The sequence below is a fragment of the Sceloporus undulatus genome, chromosome 6 (assembly GCF_019175285.1).
Source record: "Sceloporus undulatus isolate JIND9_A2432 ecotype Alabama chromosome 6, SceUnd_v1.1, whole genome shotgun sequence".
NCBI lineage: Eukaryota > Metazoa > Chordata > Lepidosauria > Squamata > Phrynosomatidae > Sceloporus > Sceloporus undulatus.
The window spans coordinates 42,106,989-42,129,405 of NC_056527.1; the positions used below are offsets into that span (position 1 = coordinate 42,106,989).

Below are 22,417 nucleotides of genomic sequence, written 5' to 3' on the forward strand. Positions count from 1 at the left end.
TCCATCTGTACAGGGCGCCGCCATTTTGACATATGGAATACGTGCTAAAAGGCCCATCCGTACTGGGCCAGAGTTAGACAAAGGTACATTTCTTCCCTTCTCTTGAATTAAAGCTGAACCCTAATAGGCTTGGCTTTGACGTTTTTGATATTTTAATATTTTTGTTTCTTTCCTAAAGGCTGTAGCCTTGGGAAACTTAAATTACCCTACAGAGAACAACAACAAAAAATGCACCAAACAGTGATATCTTTATTGGACCAACCAAAATGCACAATATGCATGTTGCAAGTTTTCAAAGTTCCACTGGCTTCTTCATCAGACAAAGTGTTAGAAACCAAACAGAAGGGGAAAAAATTGAAGATGCTGTTAATAGTCCTGAATTTTGCTATTTTTCTTCTTAGTTAAAATGGCATGAAAGCTTCTTGGGAAATCGAAAGTCCAATGTCCTCTACCTATAAAAGGGGCCTGTAGCCTCACAAAGGATGGAGACATATTGGATTCCAAAGTAAATTCGTCCTTCCAGATTTGCTGGGGCTAGGGGCACAGGACCTGTGTGACTGTGGGAAAACTACAAATAACAAAAACACTATGATGTTACCTGAGAGAAAACCTCTCTAGGAATCTCTACGTCCTCCAGTGCAGCTCTGTGGTCTACATCTGCTAGACACTGACCAGAGAATTGCACTGGAGAAGCTACAAAGTGTTCTCTCTAGGTCCTTCAGTGTGACTTTTGGTTAAAGTTGACCATAGAGTTGCCCTGAAGGACCTAGATATGCCTAGAGAGAACATATTAATCAAATCCATGATTAATCAAATCTGCAAAAATCAAAGCCACAGATGTGGAGGGATGAGCCTATCTTTTTTGTGTTGCTAATGGATGTCAAATGTCCTGGACGATGAACATCTCCCAGTTGCCACATGGCCAGGAAGAGGAGGTATCAGCCTGAAGGATTTGTCCCTCCCTTGCATCTCAACTAAGAAAAGAAACAGCAAAATGCAAGCGGAATAACATCTTCAATTTCCCCCCCTTCCTTGTAGAATTCAAAGATATAGTCCATAGAATCAGTACATGTTGAGATCTTATAGCACATTGGAGACTAACTAAAAGAAAGACTGGATCTGCCAGTTCATCTACGCGCACAAAGACCAGTTTCCTATGTCTTTGTACAATAACGACAATCATTAAAATTGGACCTGTAACTTCATTTCCATACACATAGGATTTGTAATTTGAATTTATTATTATTATTATTATTATTATTATTATTATTATTATTATTACTATTATGTATCTTACAGAGGTCAACTAAAGGGCAGCCAACAACAACCAGAACAACAATAACAGAGTCATTGCCCTGGAAGGCAAGGGCTGGCATCCTCCCAAGCTCCTCCACCCTCCTCCTCCTCTCTCTGTGGCCAAAGAGGAGCCCATAAGAATCCAGCCTTTTGCCAGGCAGGCTCCCCCTCTTGACCCCTCCGAGAAGCCCAGTGGCTCCTTCTGACCTCCTCCCTCCCTCCCTCCCTTCCTTCTTGGCATCCCCTCATTGCAGCCAGGCTGCCTCGGTGAGTGTGACTGGTTGCAACGCAAACGTGACGGCGCTTCCTCGGCCTCTGGGGCTCCTCCTCTCGGCTCTTGGTCACGCGGACGCAGAGTCTGAGTCCATGCCCAGCGCTGCCCAGAGCCTGGGTTGTTGAGTTCCCCATCGCCGGTGGTGGCTCCAGATCGTGGGTTGAGGCTGGTCCTCATCAGATCGGAAAAGCTGGTCAGAATAGGTGCATCACCATCACCATCCTCATCAAGGTAAGTCTTTCCTTGGGTGGGCAGAGGAGGGATGCTTCTACACTGCAGAAATAATCCGGTTTGGCACCTCTTCAAGTGCCCTGGCTCAAGGCTATAGAATTCTGGGGGTTGGAGTAGCCTTCAGCCAGGGCACTTCAAGCGGTGTCAAACCGGATTAATTATTCCATGCGCAGGGAGGACAAGAAGAAGCACCTGAATGAATTGATGGCTCACCCTTCTCTTCCCTTTTAGAGGGGTTTGTGGAAAACCTCAAGAAACCCAACGGTTGAGTGTTGGACTCTGGAGATCAGGGTTCAAATCTCCTCTGGAGGATCAACAGCCCACTGGGTTCTCTCAGCCCCAGTGGATGGCAGAGACAAATGTCACGCTCTCTCAGCCTCAGAGGATGGCAATGGGAAATGTCACGCTCTCTCAGGCTCAGAGGATGGCAGTAGGAAATGTCACACACTCTCAGCCTCAGTGGATGGCCATGGCAAATGTCACGCTCTCTCAGCCCCAGAGGATAGCAGTGGCAAATGTCACTCTTTCTCAGCCCCAGAGGTTGGCAGTGGCAAATGTCACACTCTCTCAGTCTCACATGATGGGAATGGGAAATGTCACACACTCTCAGCCTCAGAGGATCGCCATGGCAAACTCTGACCCCCATCTGAAGAAAGTTGCCAAGAAAACCTCAGGATAGTTTGTGGTTTCTGACTTGGGGGGAGCTTAAGGCGACTGACCCCAATGAAACCCAGGAGGGTCTGAAAAAAGAGGACTGTGCCTCACAAACTAAGGGGAACTATGCAGGTACCAAATCTAATAGCAAAAAGTGAACTGGAGAAGACACAGAATAACAGAATGAACTGAATACAGTGGACCCTAGTTATATGCTGGGGTTTGGTTCCAAGATCCCCCATCGATAACAAAATCCGTGTATGCTCAAGTCCCATTAAATATAACAACATAGCAAAATGGTGTCCCTTATAAAAAGTGGAAAATCAAGGTTTGATATTTGAAATTTTTAACTTTTTTTGAACATTTTCAAACTGTGGATGCTTGAATCCGTGTATAAAAAATCCGTGTATAAGAAGGGCCAACTGTAATATGAATAATATACAAATAACAGAATGAGATGAAATTGCCCTAAGGTGACCCCCATGGTGTGGTTTTCTTGGCAAGATGTATACAAAGGGGGTTTGCCATTGCCTTCCCCTGAGGCTGAGAGAGTGAGAGCGGTCACCCAGAGGGTTTCATGGCTGAGGTGGGAATTGAACCCTGGTGTCCAGAGTCGTAGTCCAACACTCAAACCATTACACCATACTGGATCTTCTAAGGTTTGCCTTAGGGTCACCATAAATCCAGAAATGACTTGGAGGCACACTACCACCACCACCACCACCACATGAGCCCCTCAAGAGAGCCAAGGTGGTGTCATGGTTTGAGCATTGAAGAACACAGTTCAATTCCCAGCTTGGTCCTGATGACCTTGGGCGAGCGACACATTCTCAGCCTCAGCAAAAGCCCTTGCCTTAGGGTCGCTATAGGTAGAAAATTACTTGGAAACACCCAACAGTTACAGTGAGCCCCTAAGCTGGTGGTGGACAATTTCTGGGTGGTTTGGGTGTTCCTTTTCCTTCCTCACGGGTGCTGTATTATACTTTTTTACATATTAAATCCAGAATCAGACTGCCTTTTTCTTTTGGATTCATGCTTGCTCTCATTCGGACTGGCTTGTCCACCATCACCACCTAAGTCACTCAGAATAAGCCTTTGCTTGGCCTCAAAATCCCTTGAGAAGGAGCAGGCCTCTTTTTTAAAAAGGTTGATATATATTTTTGGCAGCCTGTTTTACTTATTTATTTATTGTATTTATACCCCTGCTCTTCAGAAACAAATGCTCTCAGAGCTGCTTACAAATGGCTAATTTGACAATTCCCTGCTCCTCAGTCTTACAGTCTAAAAAAAGGCATGACACAAAAAGGAGAAGGGAATGGAAATGGGCAGGGAATTGTCAAATTTAACAATTTATAAGCACCTCTGAGAGCACTTGTTTCTGAAGAGTGGGTATAAATACAATAAATAACTAAGTAAAACAAGCCTCCAAAAAACAACAAACCAAGCTTTGTAAAAAGGAGGCCTGCTCCTTCAACTGAGTGGGAGAAAAGGGTAATAAAAGTGGATAAGAGAGGGTCACTCCCTTCTCCTCAGGGAATGTTTGGTTAAAACGCCTCAATAAGTCATTCCCCAGGATTATGGCCTTTTTAGTATAAGGAGGGAAAATGAAATAAAATAGATAAGACACTTGTCTAGTGTTTCTTACAGTCTTGTGTGCGGGCAAGGATTGTGTGAGAGTTGGTATTATTATTATTATTATTATTATTATTATTATTTGTATTTCTTGTCCACCTCTCCTCAAAGCTTGAGGTGAGGTACAACATACTAAGATACAAAACACAACGAAAAACACATGGACTCACAGTTAAAACACAACACTATAAAATCATTAAAATACACTCCTAAGAGTACACAAACAAATTAAAAAGTCATGATTTAAAACTGGCTGGATTGGCCTGTCAGAAGAGATATGTCTTTAATGCTGCTTTAAAACAGCATGTAGAACAATTGTTGAGGGCCTGGCTCAACAATTTTAGCCACCCGAGATGGAAAAACTAATGGCACCCTCCCAGTGTAGTCAGGGTTTGTTGCTGTTGCTGTTGCGTGCCTTCAAGTTGTTTCTGATATATGGGGAACCTAAGGCAACCTTATTGCGGTTTTTTCCCCCTGAGGCTGAGAGTGTGTGACTTGATCAAGGTCACCCAGTGGGTTTCCATGGCTGAGTGGTCTCCAATCCAATGCTCAAACCACTACACCATGCTGCCTCTTACGGTCAGGGTACCTGAGACCTAAAGCCAGCAAAGCTATTTTGGCAGAAAAGCTCACAAATATCCCTCTCCTTCCTTGGCAGTAAAAACAGAATGAGGAAAAAAGTCAACAAGTAACAGTTTGCTGCCCTTATATAGCTCCCCAAATCTAATTCATAACCTCCATTTTCCAATACTGGGACTCAAGGGAATTTCTAAATTATTAAAACCACTACAGATTAAAAATATACAAAAGCACCAGTAAGTGTGTGTGTGTGTGTGTGTGTGTGTGTGTGTGTTATTTAAAAACAGTTAATCTATAGGATTGTTCCAGGGATCCCTGTGGGTAAGAAAAAATTCAAATGATTACACCCCATATTATTAATTGGCAGCACTTTCATGTTGCCACCATTTAAAAATATGGGGTGTGATAATCCACAGTTGCTCAAAATTGCAGATCTGGATACACAGCCTACTGTACTAAAGTTGTGTATTGGGATATAAGGAATTATCTTAAGATAAAAGATTAAAACAATACAAAATTAGCATCTTGTGCCAATGGAGCAGCATTGTACGAGTGTATAAGCTTGTCTTTACTAATTTTTTGTTTGTCAACTGCCCTCAAGCCTTGCAAAAATCACATTGAAAAAGAAAAAGGAAAAATGAATTAATTTAAAAAATACGTCAAAAAGATAATAAACAGAAATTACAGCATTAAAACCCACGTAAGCATATCCAAATATATGTTCCATGCAAAGTTGGTTCTATATGGCCTACAGTCAAATGCTGAAGAGTTATCAGGTACGTCATCCACTGATTAACAGAGTGGATGCTTATCTTACCAGTGTTAGTCTTTAAAGGCATGGATAATCCTTTTCTGTTTATTCATGAAAATAATTTAAAAGCACATGTAAATCTGAAAAATGCAAAGAGCAAAATCAATTTGACCAACAAGCTTTCTCCAAAAAGAAAACAACTGGGCATAACTAGATCATATGTTTAAAAGATATATGCTGAGATTGATTAGTTGAGCAAAACTGGGCTATCTAGCTCAGCATGGTGTTCCTAAAGCACAACATGTCATATCTATTGATTGACAACATTTATAAACAGATACCTCTGGTTTTTCCTTTCCTTTCTTCCCTCTTGGGCTCAATGAGCTTTTCCAAAAATGGAGTAGACTTTGGGGCTGTACATATTGGCCAAAAGGCCTATTTTACCCCCAGCTTGGCATTTTCTTGTATGGACGACACAGATCAATAGCTTCAGTCTGGGATTGGCCCTGGACCAAAAGGCCCTTAGCATGGTGTTTTTTAATCAGCTGTTTGTGGCAGAGCTTCCTGGAAACTCTCCTGCAAAAGCTGGCAGACCACACGGCCGCATGCCCCTTACCTGCTTCCGCTACCACATTCCATCTGAAGGCTCCAGTTGCAGCCATTGATGTTGGAAGGGGGTGCCTGTCCATGTGGGTGAGGCCAGGTGATCTGTTTCTGTCCTTATGGGTTGCAGCAGAGGCCTTCATAGGGAATGCAGTCACAGCAGCAGGTAAGGAGTGTGTGGTGGTGGCTGTTCCATGGTGTGGGAACAGAAAGAGTTGAAGTACAGTACTTACATTGACCCATGGATAAGTCAACTCAAATTTTTTTGGGTCAGTCTTTTGACCAAAATTTCTAGACTTATACATGAGTATATACAGTAGCCCCAATGATACAGACTGAACTCTGGAAAACCAAAATTGCCTTCATTAGGTAGAAGCTGCTTCCTCCTCAAGGAAATCTGAGGTTGTAAGGAGCCTTGCATAAATGTCTGAATTTATATTCAATACAAACTAATACAGGCACTCACAAACACAACAAACAAAAAATAAACAAAAGAATGGTACAGTAGTTGTATTTAATTGTTACAGATAGCACCAAATGAGTTTTCATTGTAAGTGAGGCAAATCAAATAAGATCAGTATTCAAGATGAAACCTGTAACAATTCCCAGAGTTGGGCAGTCTCTAGGTAATGTCTCTCCATCTGATTATATCTCAGATGGAACCCCCATCATCAATATTTTGTAGTGTGTGTTTGTGTGTGTGTATGTATGTGTATGTGTGAAACCAGAAACAGGTTTTTCAGTTTTGAGAAGAGTTGACTCTGAATAAACATGCATAACGGGAATGGAATGTGCATGAATTTTTGTATATTGACTGGAATTGGGTGCTGCTTCCTTGTTGTGGTCTACAAAAGTAAGATTTCATTTTCTATATCTTCATCTTGTAGGCTTTATTCTCTTGACTGTTTTAATTAGTCAAGAGAATAAAGCAGGTGTTGCTTCTTTTCTGTGGTTGGTATCACAGTCATATATACCATGTACTGCCTCTGCCAGGTCTATGCCTGTCTGCATTATTGGTTAGAATTAATAAGAGATATGGAAGCTCTGAAGGACACTGGGAAGAGTGGAGCAGCTGGTGACAGGGAGATGACTTGTTTCCATGCCTCTACAGTGGTTTAAAATAGCTATGACTTCCTCTTTCTCTTAAAGCTCATTCCAGCCTTCACCAACCTGATGCTCTTCAGATGGGTGAGACCACAAGTCTCATCATTCCCAGCTGCCACATAATCCAACACCTCTAGAGAGCCATATTTCAGGAGATTGGCTCATTTGTAGGAAATGCTTTTCAAACAGCAGTGCAGCAGCAAGCATTGATTTTTGCCTTCTGTATTTTATCTAAGAGGCAAGGGAGGAAGCAATGTGACCCAGGGTGTATCCACAATGCAGAATTAAAGCAGTTTGGCATCACTTTATCCTACAGAAGTCTGTGACTTTTTGTTTGGTGAGGCAGATAAACTGGTTTGATAGAACAGACTGAATTTCTCACCAAACCATAAATCCCAGGATCCCACAGGGTGGATCCCTGATAGCTAAAGTGGTGTTGAACTGTTTTAATGCTGCGGTGTGGATGCATCTCCAAGAAAACCTAGGTTTCATGCTTAGGAAGCCCAGTCTAGAGTTTGGAAAGGTTCCTTTTCTCGACTACATCTTCCGTCATCCCCAGCCAACAAGACCTGCAATTATGGTCTCTAGGGGATTCTGGAAGCTGTAGTCCAAGAAGGACTTTTCTGGTCTGCTTTCCTCTGATCCTGGTCTGCAATCCTATATATGTTTCTGCTTCTTAAATCCCACTGATTGCTTAAATGATCCTATTATGAGAAGAAACTGTGTGGAGGGGGACTTCCATCACAACTAACAACGCTAATTACTCCCAATTTTAGCTCTTTTATTTCTAAAAGATCATGTAAGAGAACTGTCACAAAGACAAGAAAGGCAGATCTCTTCTGATACTTTGCTGACCCTTCAAGCATTGAACATAGATTTGATTAGACAGCTGAGGTAAACAAGTAAGTGGCTAGACTGTCATTTCCAGCCAGGCAAAAAACATCAAAGTCCCGGTAGAGAAGCCAAGGCAGGTGAGTTATGAGGAGCTTTGAAGATGGAAGAAGTATTCATGGCCCAGTCCTGTAGCTTTGTAAAACAATAGTGATGGTGCAGTGGTTTATGTGTTGGACTAGGATTCTGGAGACCAGGGTTAAAATCCCCACTTGGCCATGGGAACCTACTGGATAACTTTGGGCAAGTCAAATTCTCCCAACCTTAGAGGAAGGTCGTGGCAAAGCCCCTCTGAACAACTTGAAGGTACACACATATTATTACAGTGGGTCTGTAGCATGGCTATACTTTGAATGGCACTATAGAATAATGTCATGGAAAATAACTCGGTGGTGCTAGGTGGCTCAAGGACAAGCATCTCCACAGTACCATATCTCTGGCTTCTTGGGCAGTAGGAAAAAAAAGCTAAGTGGCTTTTAGCACTGTGTTGTGAGCTTTTGCTTTTTGCTTAGGAAAACGTTTGCTCCAGACTGATTTCTTAGTTGTCAGTAAATGTAACTGATAGTTTAGGGATCTTGCTCAAATGTAGATTTCCTGAGAGTTTTTCTGTGTACAGTGCACCCTTCCCTTATGCGGAGGATCTGTTCTGGAACCCCCTCCTCCCGCATAAGGGAAATACCATGTGTGGTGGAGCCCTATTGAAAACAATAGGGCTCGTGCATCTTCTGGTGCACAGCTTTCAGCATTTGCTAAAAGTCACATATGGTGCACCATGTATGATGCGGGTGCACTGTAATAGTAAAACTTAATTTCAATTTATTTTGCATTATACATAATTGTACATGGATGTGATGGCTTAGATGTTAAGACACCAATTTTGATGACCAGAAGATCAGAAGGTTGGCAGTTGGAGGCCTGAGTGCTGCACGATGGGGTGAGCTCCTATCACTAGTCTGCCATCCTAGCAGTTCAAAAGCATGCAAATGCAAGTAGATAAATAGGCACCACTTCTCAGATTTTACATTATGTTATCTTGGTCCTTAATGCCTTTACTTCTATTTTGCGAACAGCCCCAAGAACTACAGGAATTGGGCAATATGGAAATGGGGTAAATCAACCAAACCACTATTATGCAGATGTTTGAATTCACATGTAACTTTTTCTTAGACATGTGTGTGTGTGTTTGCGCGCGAGCATACCTTCTGGTCACCTGTTGACTTCTGGATTGAATTTCATAGAATTTTCTTAGGTAAGAAATACTCAAAGGAGGTTTCACCACTTCCCTCCTCTGAAATATAACCTTTAGTACCCAGTATTCATACTCCTTAAAAATATAATATATGAAGGGGCTCTTACTGTCAGGAAGTTTTTCCCAATGTTGAGGTGGAATCTCTTTTCCTATAGGTTGAATCCTTTGCTCCAGGTCCTGTTTTCTGGAGCTGCAGAAAACAAACTTGTTCCATCTTCAGTAATACATCCCTTCAAATATTTAAACAGGGCTATCATATCACCTCTTAACCTCTTTTACTCAAAGCCAGATATACCCAGCTCCCTAAGATGCTCCTCATAAGGCATGGTTTCCAGGCTTTTCATCATTTGGGTCACCCTCCTCTGGACACGCTCCAAAATGGTGAACAGTATGGAAACCATGCCCTATGAGGAAAGACTTAGGGAGCCGGGTATGTGTAGCCTGGTGTTAATTATGTTGCAGTGCTGTCTTGATCTGGAAAAAGTTATATTTGTGTTCCACTTGTGCCACAGAACAATACTTAAGAGGCTATTAGGGTAAGAGGCTCTGAACAACTGGGGATTACAGATTGCCAGTGTCAGAGATCTGTTTACAGGGGAAGCCTTTGGAGGATTTTTCTCCTTTACAATTCGCCTTTGCTCACCTAACACTCTCAGGACTACTGTGTAGTGTTGGACTACTGTTTCCATCCTCTCCAACCAGCATGGCTTATGATTTGAGATGGTCAGGACAGTTCCACAGCCTTTTTACTTGAAGAACTGTAAATCAATTCTTACAGTCCACTTGGGCTGATCTGTGCTACAAAAATTATTGCTCATTGACATGGTGTACTTGGATGTGCAGTGAAACATGGGAATCACAAAATAACAATTCACCTTACATGAAATTTCCCTTGGTTTTGCTACAGGAAGGTAAGTATTTAGATATCAGTATAATGTTACTCTCTGTTCCAACAGGAAATTCAGTTTTCTTTCTTCATTGACTTTAATCCAACTTCCTGGGTGACTAACATAGAATAAGATGAGTCACCAGGTTGTCTTCATAGCCCAGAAGAACACACCACTGTTGTAAACTGACGTACTGGCTTGGGTAGTGGTGGTGGAGTATTCCTAGTCCAAAAAAAGTAACTTTTCCATACTCTGATTTAAAATGAATGTGTGTGCATGTCTCTGTGTGGACCTTAGTGCCCAACTCTGGTTTCCTGAGATCTCATAGCCTGTGACAATTAATGGAAATACTTTTCTTATTGTTTCATGATTGTAGAACAGAATTTCCCTTTCTTCTATATTTTCTACATTAGGAAGCAGGAAAACAAAATACTGTATTGTTTAAGAAAGCATCCCTTTCACTTAGAAGGCTAAGTAATTTTGAAGAAAAGCAACAACCTAATTCCCTTCTGTATGGTCATGTTAGCAAATACCCTATCTTCTTTTTTAAAATTTCTTTTAGCTTGAGATTCTAACTTCCTAGTCAGTTATTTTGTGTAGGCCCAGTAACAATGATTACGTTTTGCATTGGTAACTACTATAGGAATGTTTAAATGCTAATTGCTTGTGTCACGTGAATTTATGATATTGAATTAGGTCATCCTTTTGTACTTCTGCCAAGAGATGAGTGTAATACATTGCGAAATAGAAGTATACTGTAATTCATCCAAAAATATTTTATTATGACAGAGGTTCCAAAACAATATGGATTAAAGATAGTGACACTTTTGCTTTTTGATAATTCAATTTACACAAACTTCTTCATGCACAAAATTATTAAAATATTGTATAGAATTACCATCAGGCTATGTGTATAATGTATATATGAAACACAAATGAATTTTATATTCATGTATGTTTTATATTTAGACTTCTCTCATTATTCCAAATTGGAAATAATAATAATAACCCAAAATCCAAAACACTTCTGTTCTCGAGAATTTCAGATAAGGGATACTCAACCCTTGTCTGAATATGTTGAAAGGTTTGTCTTCATAGTATTTTACGTAACAGTATTTGTTTGTAGGTTTAGATATTTGTATCCTTGGATATTGCAATTTGTGTTTTAAATTTGTGATTTTAGGTATTTGTTAGCAGGGAATTTTTAGTGTTTAATTTTCAGGCAGATTGTTAGCTGCTCTGAGCACTTTTGAGGTATAAATAGAATGAAGCTACTATGAATATAAGTAGATATCGTATCTTTAAATCTTTGGCAAGAAAGAAGAACAGAAAGCATCCATGATGCACCTGCTTGCTTGGATCACATGCTCAGTCCTTATCTTCCTGGATAGCATAGATCTTGGAGGAGAAAATGCAAATTTTCAGGAAGTTTAAACGAATTATACTGGAACAGCAAGAAGCATACCAAAGAAAATCATTATTATTTTAAATGAACTGTTATTAAAATTAACAAATTATTACCAATTTAATCTATTATTTCCAGAGTTTGAAACAGTTACTTTTTGGATGATAGTTCCCAAGTGTGCATATTCCAAAATTATATTTCGTACTTTGGCCATGCTGGCTAGGGATGTTCTGGAAATGTGTACATAGAAGTTAATGGGTATAAAATTGCTGCCACATCATCTCTGTTTTTGTCATCACGCTTCTGTTTTGTGTCTCATTTTCCATTTCACCATGCCTAAATGTTCTGGTAAACAAAGAGATAGATCCTGTACTGACTGGATGAGCTGTAAATAGAAAAGCTAGTTAGCTGAGAGCACTGGACTATTGGACCACTCACACGCTGCTCCACTTCCTAATATAATTCTCCAGTTTTGTGGGTTCATCTGCTTGCTACTCATTAATTGACAATACCAGGAGCTCTGAGAACTTCTTTGCCTGCTCCAGCACCTGGCTTACCTATCAAGCTTCTATTGTCTTTTTTTCCCAGAAGCATCCCTGTCTTGCATCTAGGGTTACTAGATCTCAGGGCCTGACCCTGAGTCTCCAGTTTTTGTGGGTCAGTTCAAGGTGGGTAATGAAAGTGTGAATTCTCCAGTTTTGTGGGTTCCTGTTTGGGTGAAAAGAAAGGGTTGAGTGCAGATTTCTAGCTTGGCTATTAGAGCAGCAGCTTCTAACAATTAGCAACACTTGATTGATTTGTTGCAACTTGCAAACATTTTCTAGGGGATATATGTATTTACACAGTTAGCTTCCTCCTTCTATCTCAGTTATTGTGGCAACAGATCTCACTCTCTGCTCTGCACCCATCTTTTGTATACAGTACTGTAGAAGCAAATATTGTAGGCTAGATTAAGTGTTCCTTATTCTGTCTAGCAAGGTAACTGAGACGAAATGATCTTCTCATTTCACCTTGATCTGGAAACAACCCTATATAAATTTCCAAGCATGGTCGCTCTCTATGTGTTTGCTCGTGTGTGTGTGTGTGTGTGTGTGTGTGTGTGTGTGTGTTAGTCACATACAGTCGCTCCTCTGTTTTCGTGGGGATCTGTTCCGAACCCCCCTCATGGAAAATCGCCAATATTCAAGCCCCATTGGGTTGAATGGAGGCATGCACTCGTGGGCACCCACTGGCATGCGCTGCGGGTGTGGGGCCCATTTTGTCCCCCTCCATTTTCCGCCTGCAAATGGGCAAGGGATGCAGACACCAAGTCTGCAAAAATGGAGAGGCGACAATATATATGGAGTGGGGATGAGGAAAGAATGAGAGCTGTCCCTAGATCTCAGTTCTGGCTCAGAAATCTCAAGACCTTGGATGATCCTGAACTGGTAACCCTATTTGTCTTGGAAGGTATAAAGTTGCTATTTTTGTTGCACTGTCCAGGCCACTGAAATGGCTTTGCAATCCCTTCTCTTGAAACAGAACTGCCACATTGAACCTCATCCCTTGCATTGAACATAAGATGCATGCTGGATGAAATCAAACAATAGCTATTTAGATACCCATAGGTAGCCTGCTCAGTGGAGGCCTAACTGAGGTCTAGAAATGGCAAATATCATTTTTCTTTATTTTCCCTTACCTTTTTTCTGATTTGCTTCTGGCTTGGTGACTCTGCTTGAACATCAGGGTCTCTGTCTTTTACTTTCTTATGGATTCTCCCCAACCCCAATTGTACTCAGCCAGTGGATACATTGCCCATGGACACTACACAATTATAAGAATATTATATTCTCCTTTAAATGTCATGGCTCCATCCTGTGGAATCCTGGGAGTTGTAGTTTTAGGAGGGGCATTTGGAATTCTCTGCCAGAGAGGACTAGTGCTTCATTGTTGTTTCTGTGTGCCTTTCAAGTCATTTCTGAATTATGGCAACCCTGTCACAGGGTTTTATTTGTTCATAGTGGATTTGCTTTGCCTCCTTCTGAAGCTGAGAATGTGTGACTTGCCCAAGACCACCCTGGGTTTCCATGGCTGAGCGAGAATTCAAACCCTGGTCTCCAGAGTTGTAATCTTTTACTGCACCACACTAGCACTTCACTAAACTACAACTCTCAGGATTTTGTAGGATGTTGTCATGGCAGTTAAAGTGGAATATAGTCCTATAATTGTGTAGTGTGAATGGGTCTACTAAGGGCAACACAATTTACATTCTTTTGATTTAGCGCTATATGCCATTTCTTCTTGCCCAATACTTGTGTTTTATTTTTAAAAGCTGTTTGCTTAGGCTGTTACTTCAGCATTTGAGCTGTTCATGTTGACTCCTGCACCCAGCTCACATTGGCTCAAGTGTGCTTAATCCCCTAAGAGCTAGTTACTGAGCAAATAACTTAAGCCTGCTATTTGAAAAGAGCATGACAGAAGGCTCCAGCAGAGAGCTTATGATTTGATCAATGTATATAGCTCAGTATTTCTAAATTGTCAGCATCTCCAGGTAGGGTTGGGAATGACTCCTGTCTGAAAAAATGACCTGTGGTCTGTGTCAGTAATGCTACGTGAAATGGACTGCTTCTCTGGTGTAATAGCAAGATAGCTTCCTATTTTCAGATTGCTGTGTACCTTCAGAAACAGCAGATGAATGTTTAAATTGTGTGTTCATAATAAAGCCTGTTTCTTGTAGAAAGGACCTCCTTGGTAGTTTATGCACTCAGCCCCACAAAAATTGTAACATCTTGCAAACTTACTTCCTTTGAAGATGTTGTCACACTTTGCCTGGACATACTTTGAATCTGACACTTCCTAATTTTAAACTTGGGACACAATGAGTACTAAAGGAGGGAATGCACTCTCCCCTGTCTTCTTAAAAATGTGAGTTATGCGGCAAACAGTGTGCAAACAGTTGTGCAGATGTTTCTTTAGTCATAAAATAATGTGTGGAAATTGAATGAATGGGTTGCACATGTATATCTTGCCTGAATGTCCTCTGAGGTGATGCTCCTTCATGGTTTATGGCCTTTGCTCCTTGCAGAGTTGCGCTGATGTGGGCAGAGCCATAGCCCTCTTCTTGCATTTACTTCTAATCGCATAAATGATTCTTCAGGAATTTGCAAGCCTAGCTCCATCCTCATGTTGCATGTGCCAGTAGTGTTCCCAAGCTAACACGTGATCAGCTGACTTTGAAGAGACAGAGTTGGGAACCAATGAATTATAAGTAACAGAGTTAATGGCAACAAGTTATTTTGGATGATGTTGAGGGTGTAATGAAGAGTCAAAACAGATGGTGTCTTGGGGCTGTGCTGTTTAGACCATACTGCAGGTAGCTTTGTGGCACTGCAGCAGCACAGTGTTTAGATGCTGCACACTGCAGGAGCTCCAGAAAGCTGCAGTGGCAGTAGAAAAGCTGGCTTTTTACCGGCTAAAAATGGAGTGGCTTTCTGCCGCTTCATTTTGCACTGGCAAACAGCTGGATTGAGGCCATGGCATGCGGTTGCTGCAGCCCTGATCTGGTGATCAAGGGGGCAGCATCAGGCCACCCCTTCAGGGCTGTCTGCTTTGACCCAAAATTACACTTCAAAACTAGTGTCTTGAATGGTACAGAAGTTATTTTAGTGTATTGAGCAGTGTTTTCTAGTTATTTTAAACATTAGCATTAAAAGGGATTGTTAGGCTTTTCAGAGTCAACTTAACAGGACTATTTCAAGTTTTGTGTAATTTAAGCTCTGTTAAGGCCGGCCATTGAGTCCAGCCTGGGGGAGGAGTAGGGGCATCCCATCCAGATGACACATAGCCTGATTCTGCTCCCCAGAGTACCATGACACCATGTGCAACTCCACATGGCATGGTGCTCCTCCGGTGCTGTGGCAACACGGAAATGCTGCCCTTTCCAGGGCGAAAAAAGGAAAGGCCAGATCAGGGTTGAGGCATGCGGTTGCCATGGCCCTGATCTGTCTGAAACAGAGTGCTGTCTGAACAGCTCCTTAGTTATGAATCTGTATGTATAATACTATTTTATACATACATATTATACACACACACACACACACACACCATGATACTAGCAGAGAACCTCTCAGACCAGGAGCAACTACTAAGAAAGATCAAGGAAGAGAGTGCAAAGACAGGTCTATTGTTGAACATAAAGAAAACAAAAATAATGACAATGGAGAATCTTGACAAATTCAACCTAGATAATGAAGAAATAGAAGTAGTAAAAGAATTCTCATACCTGGGATCAAATATTGATAAGAGATGGAGTCTTCAGCCAGAAAATGAGAAGAAAATTAAGAATGGGGAGAGCAGCTATGAAAGAACTAGAAAAAAAAAATCTAAAATGCAACTCAACATAAAAGTTAGAATAACAAAAGCCATCATATCCCCGGTTACCATGTATGGATGTGTGAGCTGGACAGTGAAGAAAGCGGATAGGAAGAAAATAAATGCATTTAAGATGTGGTGCTGGAGAAGATTGCTGGGGATTCTGTGGATGGCCAAGAAGACAAACAAACGGGTCCTAGAGCAGATCAAGCTAGAAATCTCCCTGGAAGCCAAGATGACAAAACTGAGGATGTCATACTTCAGGCACATCACAAGAAGGGAAGACTCACTAGAAAAAAAAACAATAATACTAGGAAAGGTGGAGGGAAGTAGAAAAAGAGGAAGGCCACATGTTAGATGGTTGGACTCTATTAAGGAGAACATGGGTATGAGTTTACAGGAGCTAAGCAGAGCAGTAGAGGAAAGGAAGCCTTGGAAATGTCTCATCCACAGGGTCGCCATGAGTCAAGATCGACTCGAGGACAGTTAACAATGACAGCAGCAATGTGTGTTGTTGTTATGTGCCTCCAAGTCCTTTTTAACTTATGGGGATGCTATGATGGCATTTTCTTGGCAAGATTTGTTCAGAGGAGGTTTGCCACTGCCTTCCTCTGAGGCTGAGAGAATGTGACTTGCCCAAGGTTACCTTCAGGTTGCTGTTGAGTTATTGTAACCCCATGAATTTCTTAGGGTTTCCTTAGGCAAGAAATACTCAGAGGTGGTTTTGCTAGCTCCTTCCTCTGAAATATTGCCCACAGCACCTGGTATTCATTGGCAGCCTCCCATCTAAGTACTAACCAGGGCTGTGCCTGCTTTACTTCCAGGAATAGAGAGCATTTGGTGCCTTTAGAGTATTTAGGCCATATGTATCCTTAGCTTACCCCAAACATAATGGAAAAGTAACAAGCAGTGTAATCCCAATGAGGCAATACTGTAATGGGAATGTTTGCCCTTAACAAATAAGATGAATTGATTTCCTCTTATAAATACTGTAACTTTCCTATCTCTGAAAGGGAGTGCCATTATCTTTGCACTAGATTTCTGGCATGGAGATACAAATCTTGTTAAATTTCTGAAGTTGACTGGAAAAATAGCTAAAGATTAGAGTTATGTTTGATATGTGGAATATCATGTTTACCATAAAGGGGAATATACACCTAAGAACTTCAGTTGGGATGAATTGATTTTCTTGCTTTTGATCTGAAATATTACAACTCTTGTTTCAGCAGTGAGTTAGTCAAACCTCAGTTTTCCTGGCTGATTATGAGTTGTACAATGTGGGTTGTATACCGGTGTTATTATGGATCTGTGGATGTGAATTGGGGAATTCATAATTCTTTTTCATGGTCTCTGTGCAACAGGGGTGATTAACTGTGGAGGCTCCAGAGGCCAATTTTCTGTTTCTGAAACCATCAAGGGGCCACTATTGTTATTGTCATTGTTGTGTGTTAGATTCTTGTCAACTTCAAACTATTGTGACTCTACCACAAGGTTCTTGCCTTTATTCTGATGATGTATTCCAATTTGCCATTACCTTCCTCTGAGGCTGAGAGAATGCAGCCTGCCCAAGGATACCCAGTAGGTTTCCATGGCTGATCAGGGATTTGAATCCTGGCTTTCTGGAGTACTAGCCCAACATTCACATCATTACACCAGACTGGTTCAAAAAGCAAAACCAAAACAAACCCAGAAATGTCCAGTAGTGCAGATCTGGTTTTGAAAAACAGCCCCCCCCTCTGTTTAGCAGTGTGTGGAGAGTTGCAACCTATTTAAAAGGTAACTAATGAGAGAGGGAACTGACTCTTTTTGACAGGAGAGGGGGGCATCAAGGGTTATACAAAAGAGCTGTAGAGATGTACACATAGGATCTGACCTTGTGATACATGTCAGGAATTTTTTGGTTCTCAAACCAAGAACTGCTATTCATGACACAAGATTTCTTTTTGGTTTCTTGAAAGGTGGTGGGAGAAATTGCCTTGCTTTCCCCTTTTTTGTCAGTTCTTCATACTTTTTCGGGGGCAAGGGGCATTTTCTGCTCAGTGAACTCTTAAATTATGTTTTCTTGCTTTCTAACTAGAGAGCCTTTTTGAGGTCATTGCCTAGAAACAATGATATTCGGGTTTGTTTCATTTTGGTACTTTCCCCCTTTTCTCTGCCCACTTGTGGAAAAAAAAAGTCTCAATCCCAGATGGTGCATCTCCATTCTCTTATTTGCCTAAGAGAAGAGGGCAAAGTTCTTTCTAGTGTTCACTCATAGATAATTGGTTGTGTAAGTTTAAAGAACCCACTCTAATCACTTCCAAATGTATCTTTGGGGATGAGCTTTACAGGCTGCTGATATGGGAATAATCAGTAAGATGAATCACATTGATTCCTGCTTATTGAATCAGTTCTACTCAGAGTTTGGAAAATTACTTTAAAAAGGAATTTTAGCTTTACTTTAAAATGGGTTATAGCTCTGAAGGCCCCTTGAAAATTAATGTTATGGTTACAGTTAGCTGTTTCCTATTTCTCAAAAGTAGCAAAAATAGATACTTCCTAGTTGTTTCTAAACAATCGGAATGTTTTTTGTTCAACGGCATAAGGCTTAGTGTGAACCAATATTGAAGTAATGTGATATTCTCCCGCCACCACCTAATGTGCATCTACATTATAGAAATAATGCAGTTTGACACCACTTTAAATACTGTAGTTCCATCTTAAGGAATCCTGGGATTTGTAGTTTTTCAAGGTCTTTAGCTTTCTTTGCCAAAGAGTGCTAGTGCCTCACTAAACTACAAGTGCCAGGATTCTGTAGTATGGAGCCATGGCAGTTAAAGTGGTGTCAAACTCATAATTTCTACAGTGTTGATGCAGCCTTAATTGGTCCACAGCCTGAAACTGTAAAAGTAGCTTAAAAGTAACAGTTACACTACAAAAAATGTGACGTTATCCCTTGTTAAGTTAATAAAACCATAATTATTATTGGTGAAAGAAATAATTACTACAGGCTGAGTCTCCCTTATCCAAAATGCTTCAGACCAGAAGTGTTTTGGATTTTGGATTTTTCTTTAATTTTGGAATTCCTGTATTTGTATATATATATATAATGAGATATATTGGAGATGGGACCTAAGTTTAAACACATAATAAATTTATATTTCAATATACCTAATACACATAGTTTGGAGATAATTTTATACAATTTTTAAAAACAATTTTGTGCATGAAACAAATTTTGTGTAGACAGAACCCTCAGAAAGCAAAGGTCACTATCTCAGCCACCCAAGAATAAAAGTGTTACTTTTTGGAGTATTTTGGATTTCATAATTCCAGTCTAGATGTTGTTGGATTAGACTGATGTTCTGGGCTGGGTTCCTCTTGGCCATTGTGGGACAAATTTAGGTTTTTATTACAGAATTCAAGAATGGGCTTGGAAATTTCCAGATTTCCACATATGAGGTTGCAATAGCAAAGATGTTTCTTAACAGCATGTTAACATAATGAAACCTGAGTAGGGGTTCATTCATAGAAATACTAAAAATATCTGAGTTTTTTTTCCTGTTGTTTGATAGATGCCTGTTATTATTTGATGTCAGGGTGTATTACTGTCCTTTTGCAATGGCAGGATGATATAGTACAGGCCTTTGCCCTGCCCAGCTACTACTCCAATAAATATATCTCTGCTGCTTAATGTTACATGTGACCTCCACAATGAGTTGCTCATGCCATCTGTAGCTAAGGGAACAAGTCATTTTTCATGGCATGACTTGTCATTTCAGAACTATATGTCAAGGAAGCAAAGACCCACAGTAGGTTTGATGAACTGCATTTATCTGTATCTAGGTTGCCATGAAAGTCCTCTTGATTCCTTCAATTCAAGGCTCAGTCAAGTGTTTAATGGGAAATTCCCAGGTTTCTGTATTCTGCAAGGCATATGACTGTGCATTGTGTGTTTAAGCTGATAGAAATTCCCTTTTCAAAAAATTGTAGTAATCATACTCCTGAAGATCATATGTACACCATCTTTCAACAATATGTATTGTACCCCCCCCACCTCTGAATTAATTTTAAATCTTCATCAGTCAGAAGGATCTATTGATTGATGCAACAATAATTTTCTAATTCTCAATACAGAGACTTCCTAAACCAGGGGCTGGAATTATGTGGGCCTCCAGAACTTGTTGAACTGGTGCCTCAGGCTCTGCTCACCTTTAGATAAAATCCACATTCTTTCAATTATATTTATTTGGTTTTAACTGCTTTTATGTTTTTAGATTGGCTTCACATACAGTTTGAAAGATGGCACCAAAGCAAGAAGAACAGGTAAGATTAAAATATATCTCTTCAAAATTTGGAAATGCTATGTTTTTGTAACAAATCAGGAAGAAGGTTTCACATTATGGAAAGCAAAAGTTTTTAATAAACATTGTTTTGTTTTGTATTGAGTCAGCTGCTCCTCCGTTGTCAGATTGCATAGAACTATATATAACTAATGGGCTAGGTGATCTGTGCAGTTTAAAAGCTCTGTACTGATACACCTAGTAGCATTTTAGAACTTGAAAAAGACTGCATAACTCTTGCAAGGATGAAGTGACAAAAATAAGTTTCCCTAACATTTATGTTGTAATGCTGAGTGTTTGTGAAAGAGGTGGAAAATGAAGTGTTTTTGCAATTGGGGTTATCACATAAGGGAATTCCCCCAATATGTACTGATGGGCAAAGTGTAACCTTCCAGTCTAGATATTGTTGGATTAGAACTCTCAGCATTTTACATCATTACCTATGCTGTTTAGAGAAGCTGAGAGCTGTGGTTGAACAATATATGGAACAGCCAGGATTTTGGGAAGGGGGGGGGTTCCAGACTAAGTGCCACCATTATAATGGGGCTTGGGTGCGACGGCGCGGCAGCACACACCATTCATTTTATCTAACGGAAGGGGGGGTCCGGACCCCAAGAACCCCCCCCCCCGGCTACGTCCCTGTATGGAAGGCCATACATTGCCTGCTTTAGTAGCTGAAAGCAAGCATATTCTGTCCACTTCTTTTAAACATTAAAATGTGTTAAAGTGATTTAAGTTAAATTGTTAGCACACTTTCATGTAGGGCTGATGCCAGGACTGAAGAGTCTTGAGCAAAATAGCCTCTGATGGTTACCCTCTTTTCTTTTTTTGTGGGCCCTAGTGGCAGGAAATGAAGCTGTGTTGGCCTTTGGCTCTCATGTTGTTGGGGTATTGAACCCATCCCAGGCTTTAAAGGAGCTTTTCCAAGGTTTAGGAATTGGGTTCTTTTAAAATCTAGTTCAAAGCCTGGAGTGGATATATCAATGCACTGACATGGAAGCCACCAGATGCCACTGGTATGTGACAGTGCTTGATAGCTTTGTCTAACCACCATTTTAATTTCTCGCATTGCCCCTGCACCAGCATCACTCCGGGACTTTACAGAAAATTAAGATGGTTTATAAGCCTGATACATGGTACAGTTTGGAGTGTGAGGATGATTTAAATTTAAGGCCTTGATGGGTATCAACAGTGGTCCTGCTGTTGTCCTGGTAGTTGTCTCACAATGCTGGGTACGGAGGCCAGTGATAGTTCCATGTGATTCTTTTAAATATTGGACCATGCTTGAGAGAAATAATGAGTACACATTTGCTCTGTATGAACTGTGGCCCCATACAGACAGGCCAAAATAAAGCTGCTTCGGGTCACTTTGGAACTATGCTGTTTAAATGATGCATGCGTCCTAAGAGTCCCGAAGCAGCTTTATTTTGGCCTGTCTGTATGGGCCCTGTGATTCTAATCCTTCAATTGTCTCTTTTCATGCTGCCATGCTAGCTAGGAAATACTGGGATTTGTTATCCCTCAAAGTAACCTCTCCACACTTTGTTTTGAATGATCTGCACCTTCCAACCTGATGCTTCACATTTTTGACTTCTAAGTAAGGGAATACTAAGCTGAGCTGTGCTTGCCTCGCCACCCTGTTTAACTAAGCACTTGGTTAAAAGTGTCTGCAAAGAATTTACTGTATATACGCGACTGTTAGTCAAGACATTTATGCCCCAAAAGTGACCCCAAACACCTGAGTCAACTTAAATACAGAGCTATACAGTATAGGCTTGCCCCTCAAGCGTCTTCTGCAGCCTGGCTGTCTCCCAAAGACACAGTTGGGCCGAGCAAAGGCTTAAGAGGCAAACATTTGCTTCCTCCTCCTTCCTCAGCCCAGCTGCCCTCTGGGTGTCCTCTGAAGAAACAACTGGGCTGAGGAAAGGCTTGAGAGGCAAACGTTTGCTTCCTCCTCCCTTCTTCCAGCCTGCCTCAGTCCGGTTGCGCAAGGGGACAGCCATGTTGTGGAACGGGAAGAAGGGATACCCTTGACTTATCCACAGGTCATATCAAAATCCCTAATTTTGGCCCCCATACCTGCCCTTGACTTATATACGATGTCAACCTATAGTCGAGTATATATGGTATTCAGATTGGCAACCTGTGCACAGCAATATACAGAATGCCTCTTGTTGAAGCTGATCTGC

At 41.0% G+C, this 22,417-nt stretch overlaps 1 protein-coding gene across 2 annotated transcripts in view; it reads left to right on the plus strand.

The window, feature by feature from the left end:
• Positions 1-1,290: 1,290 nt before the first annotated feature.
• Positions 1,291-22,417, plus strand: part of SNX10 (sorting nexin 10) — a 53,182-nt gene continuing 32,055 nt past the window's right edge. The window contains exons 1-2 of one of the 2 annotated variants that reach the window (XM_042474861.1): positions 1,291-1,801; positions 20,163-20,211. In XM_042474861.1, the coding sequence (XP_042330795.1) occupies positions 20,188-20,211 (24 nt within the window). In that variant the 5' untranslated portion in view covers positions 1,291-1,801; positions 20,163-20,187. Of the gene's footprint in view, positions 1,802-20,162; positions 20,212-22,417 lie in introns of those variants that run through there. The other variant, XM_042474862.1, reaches the window with a different exon arrangement.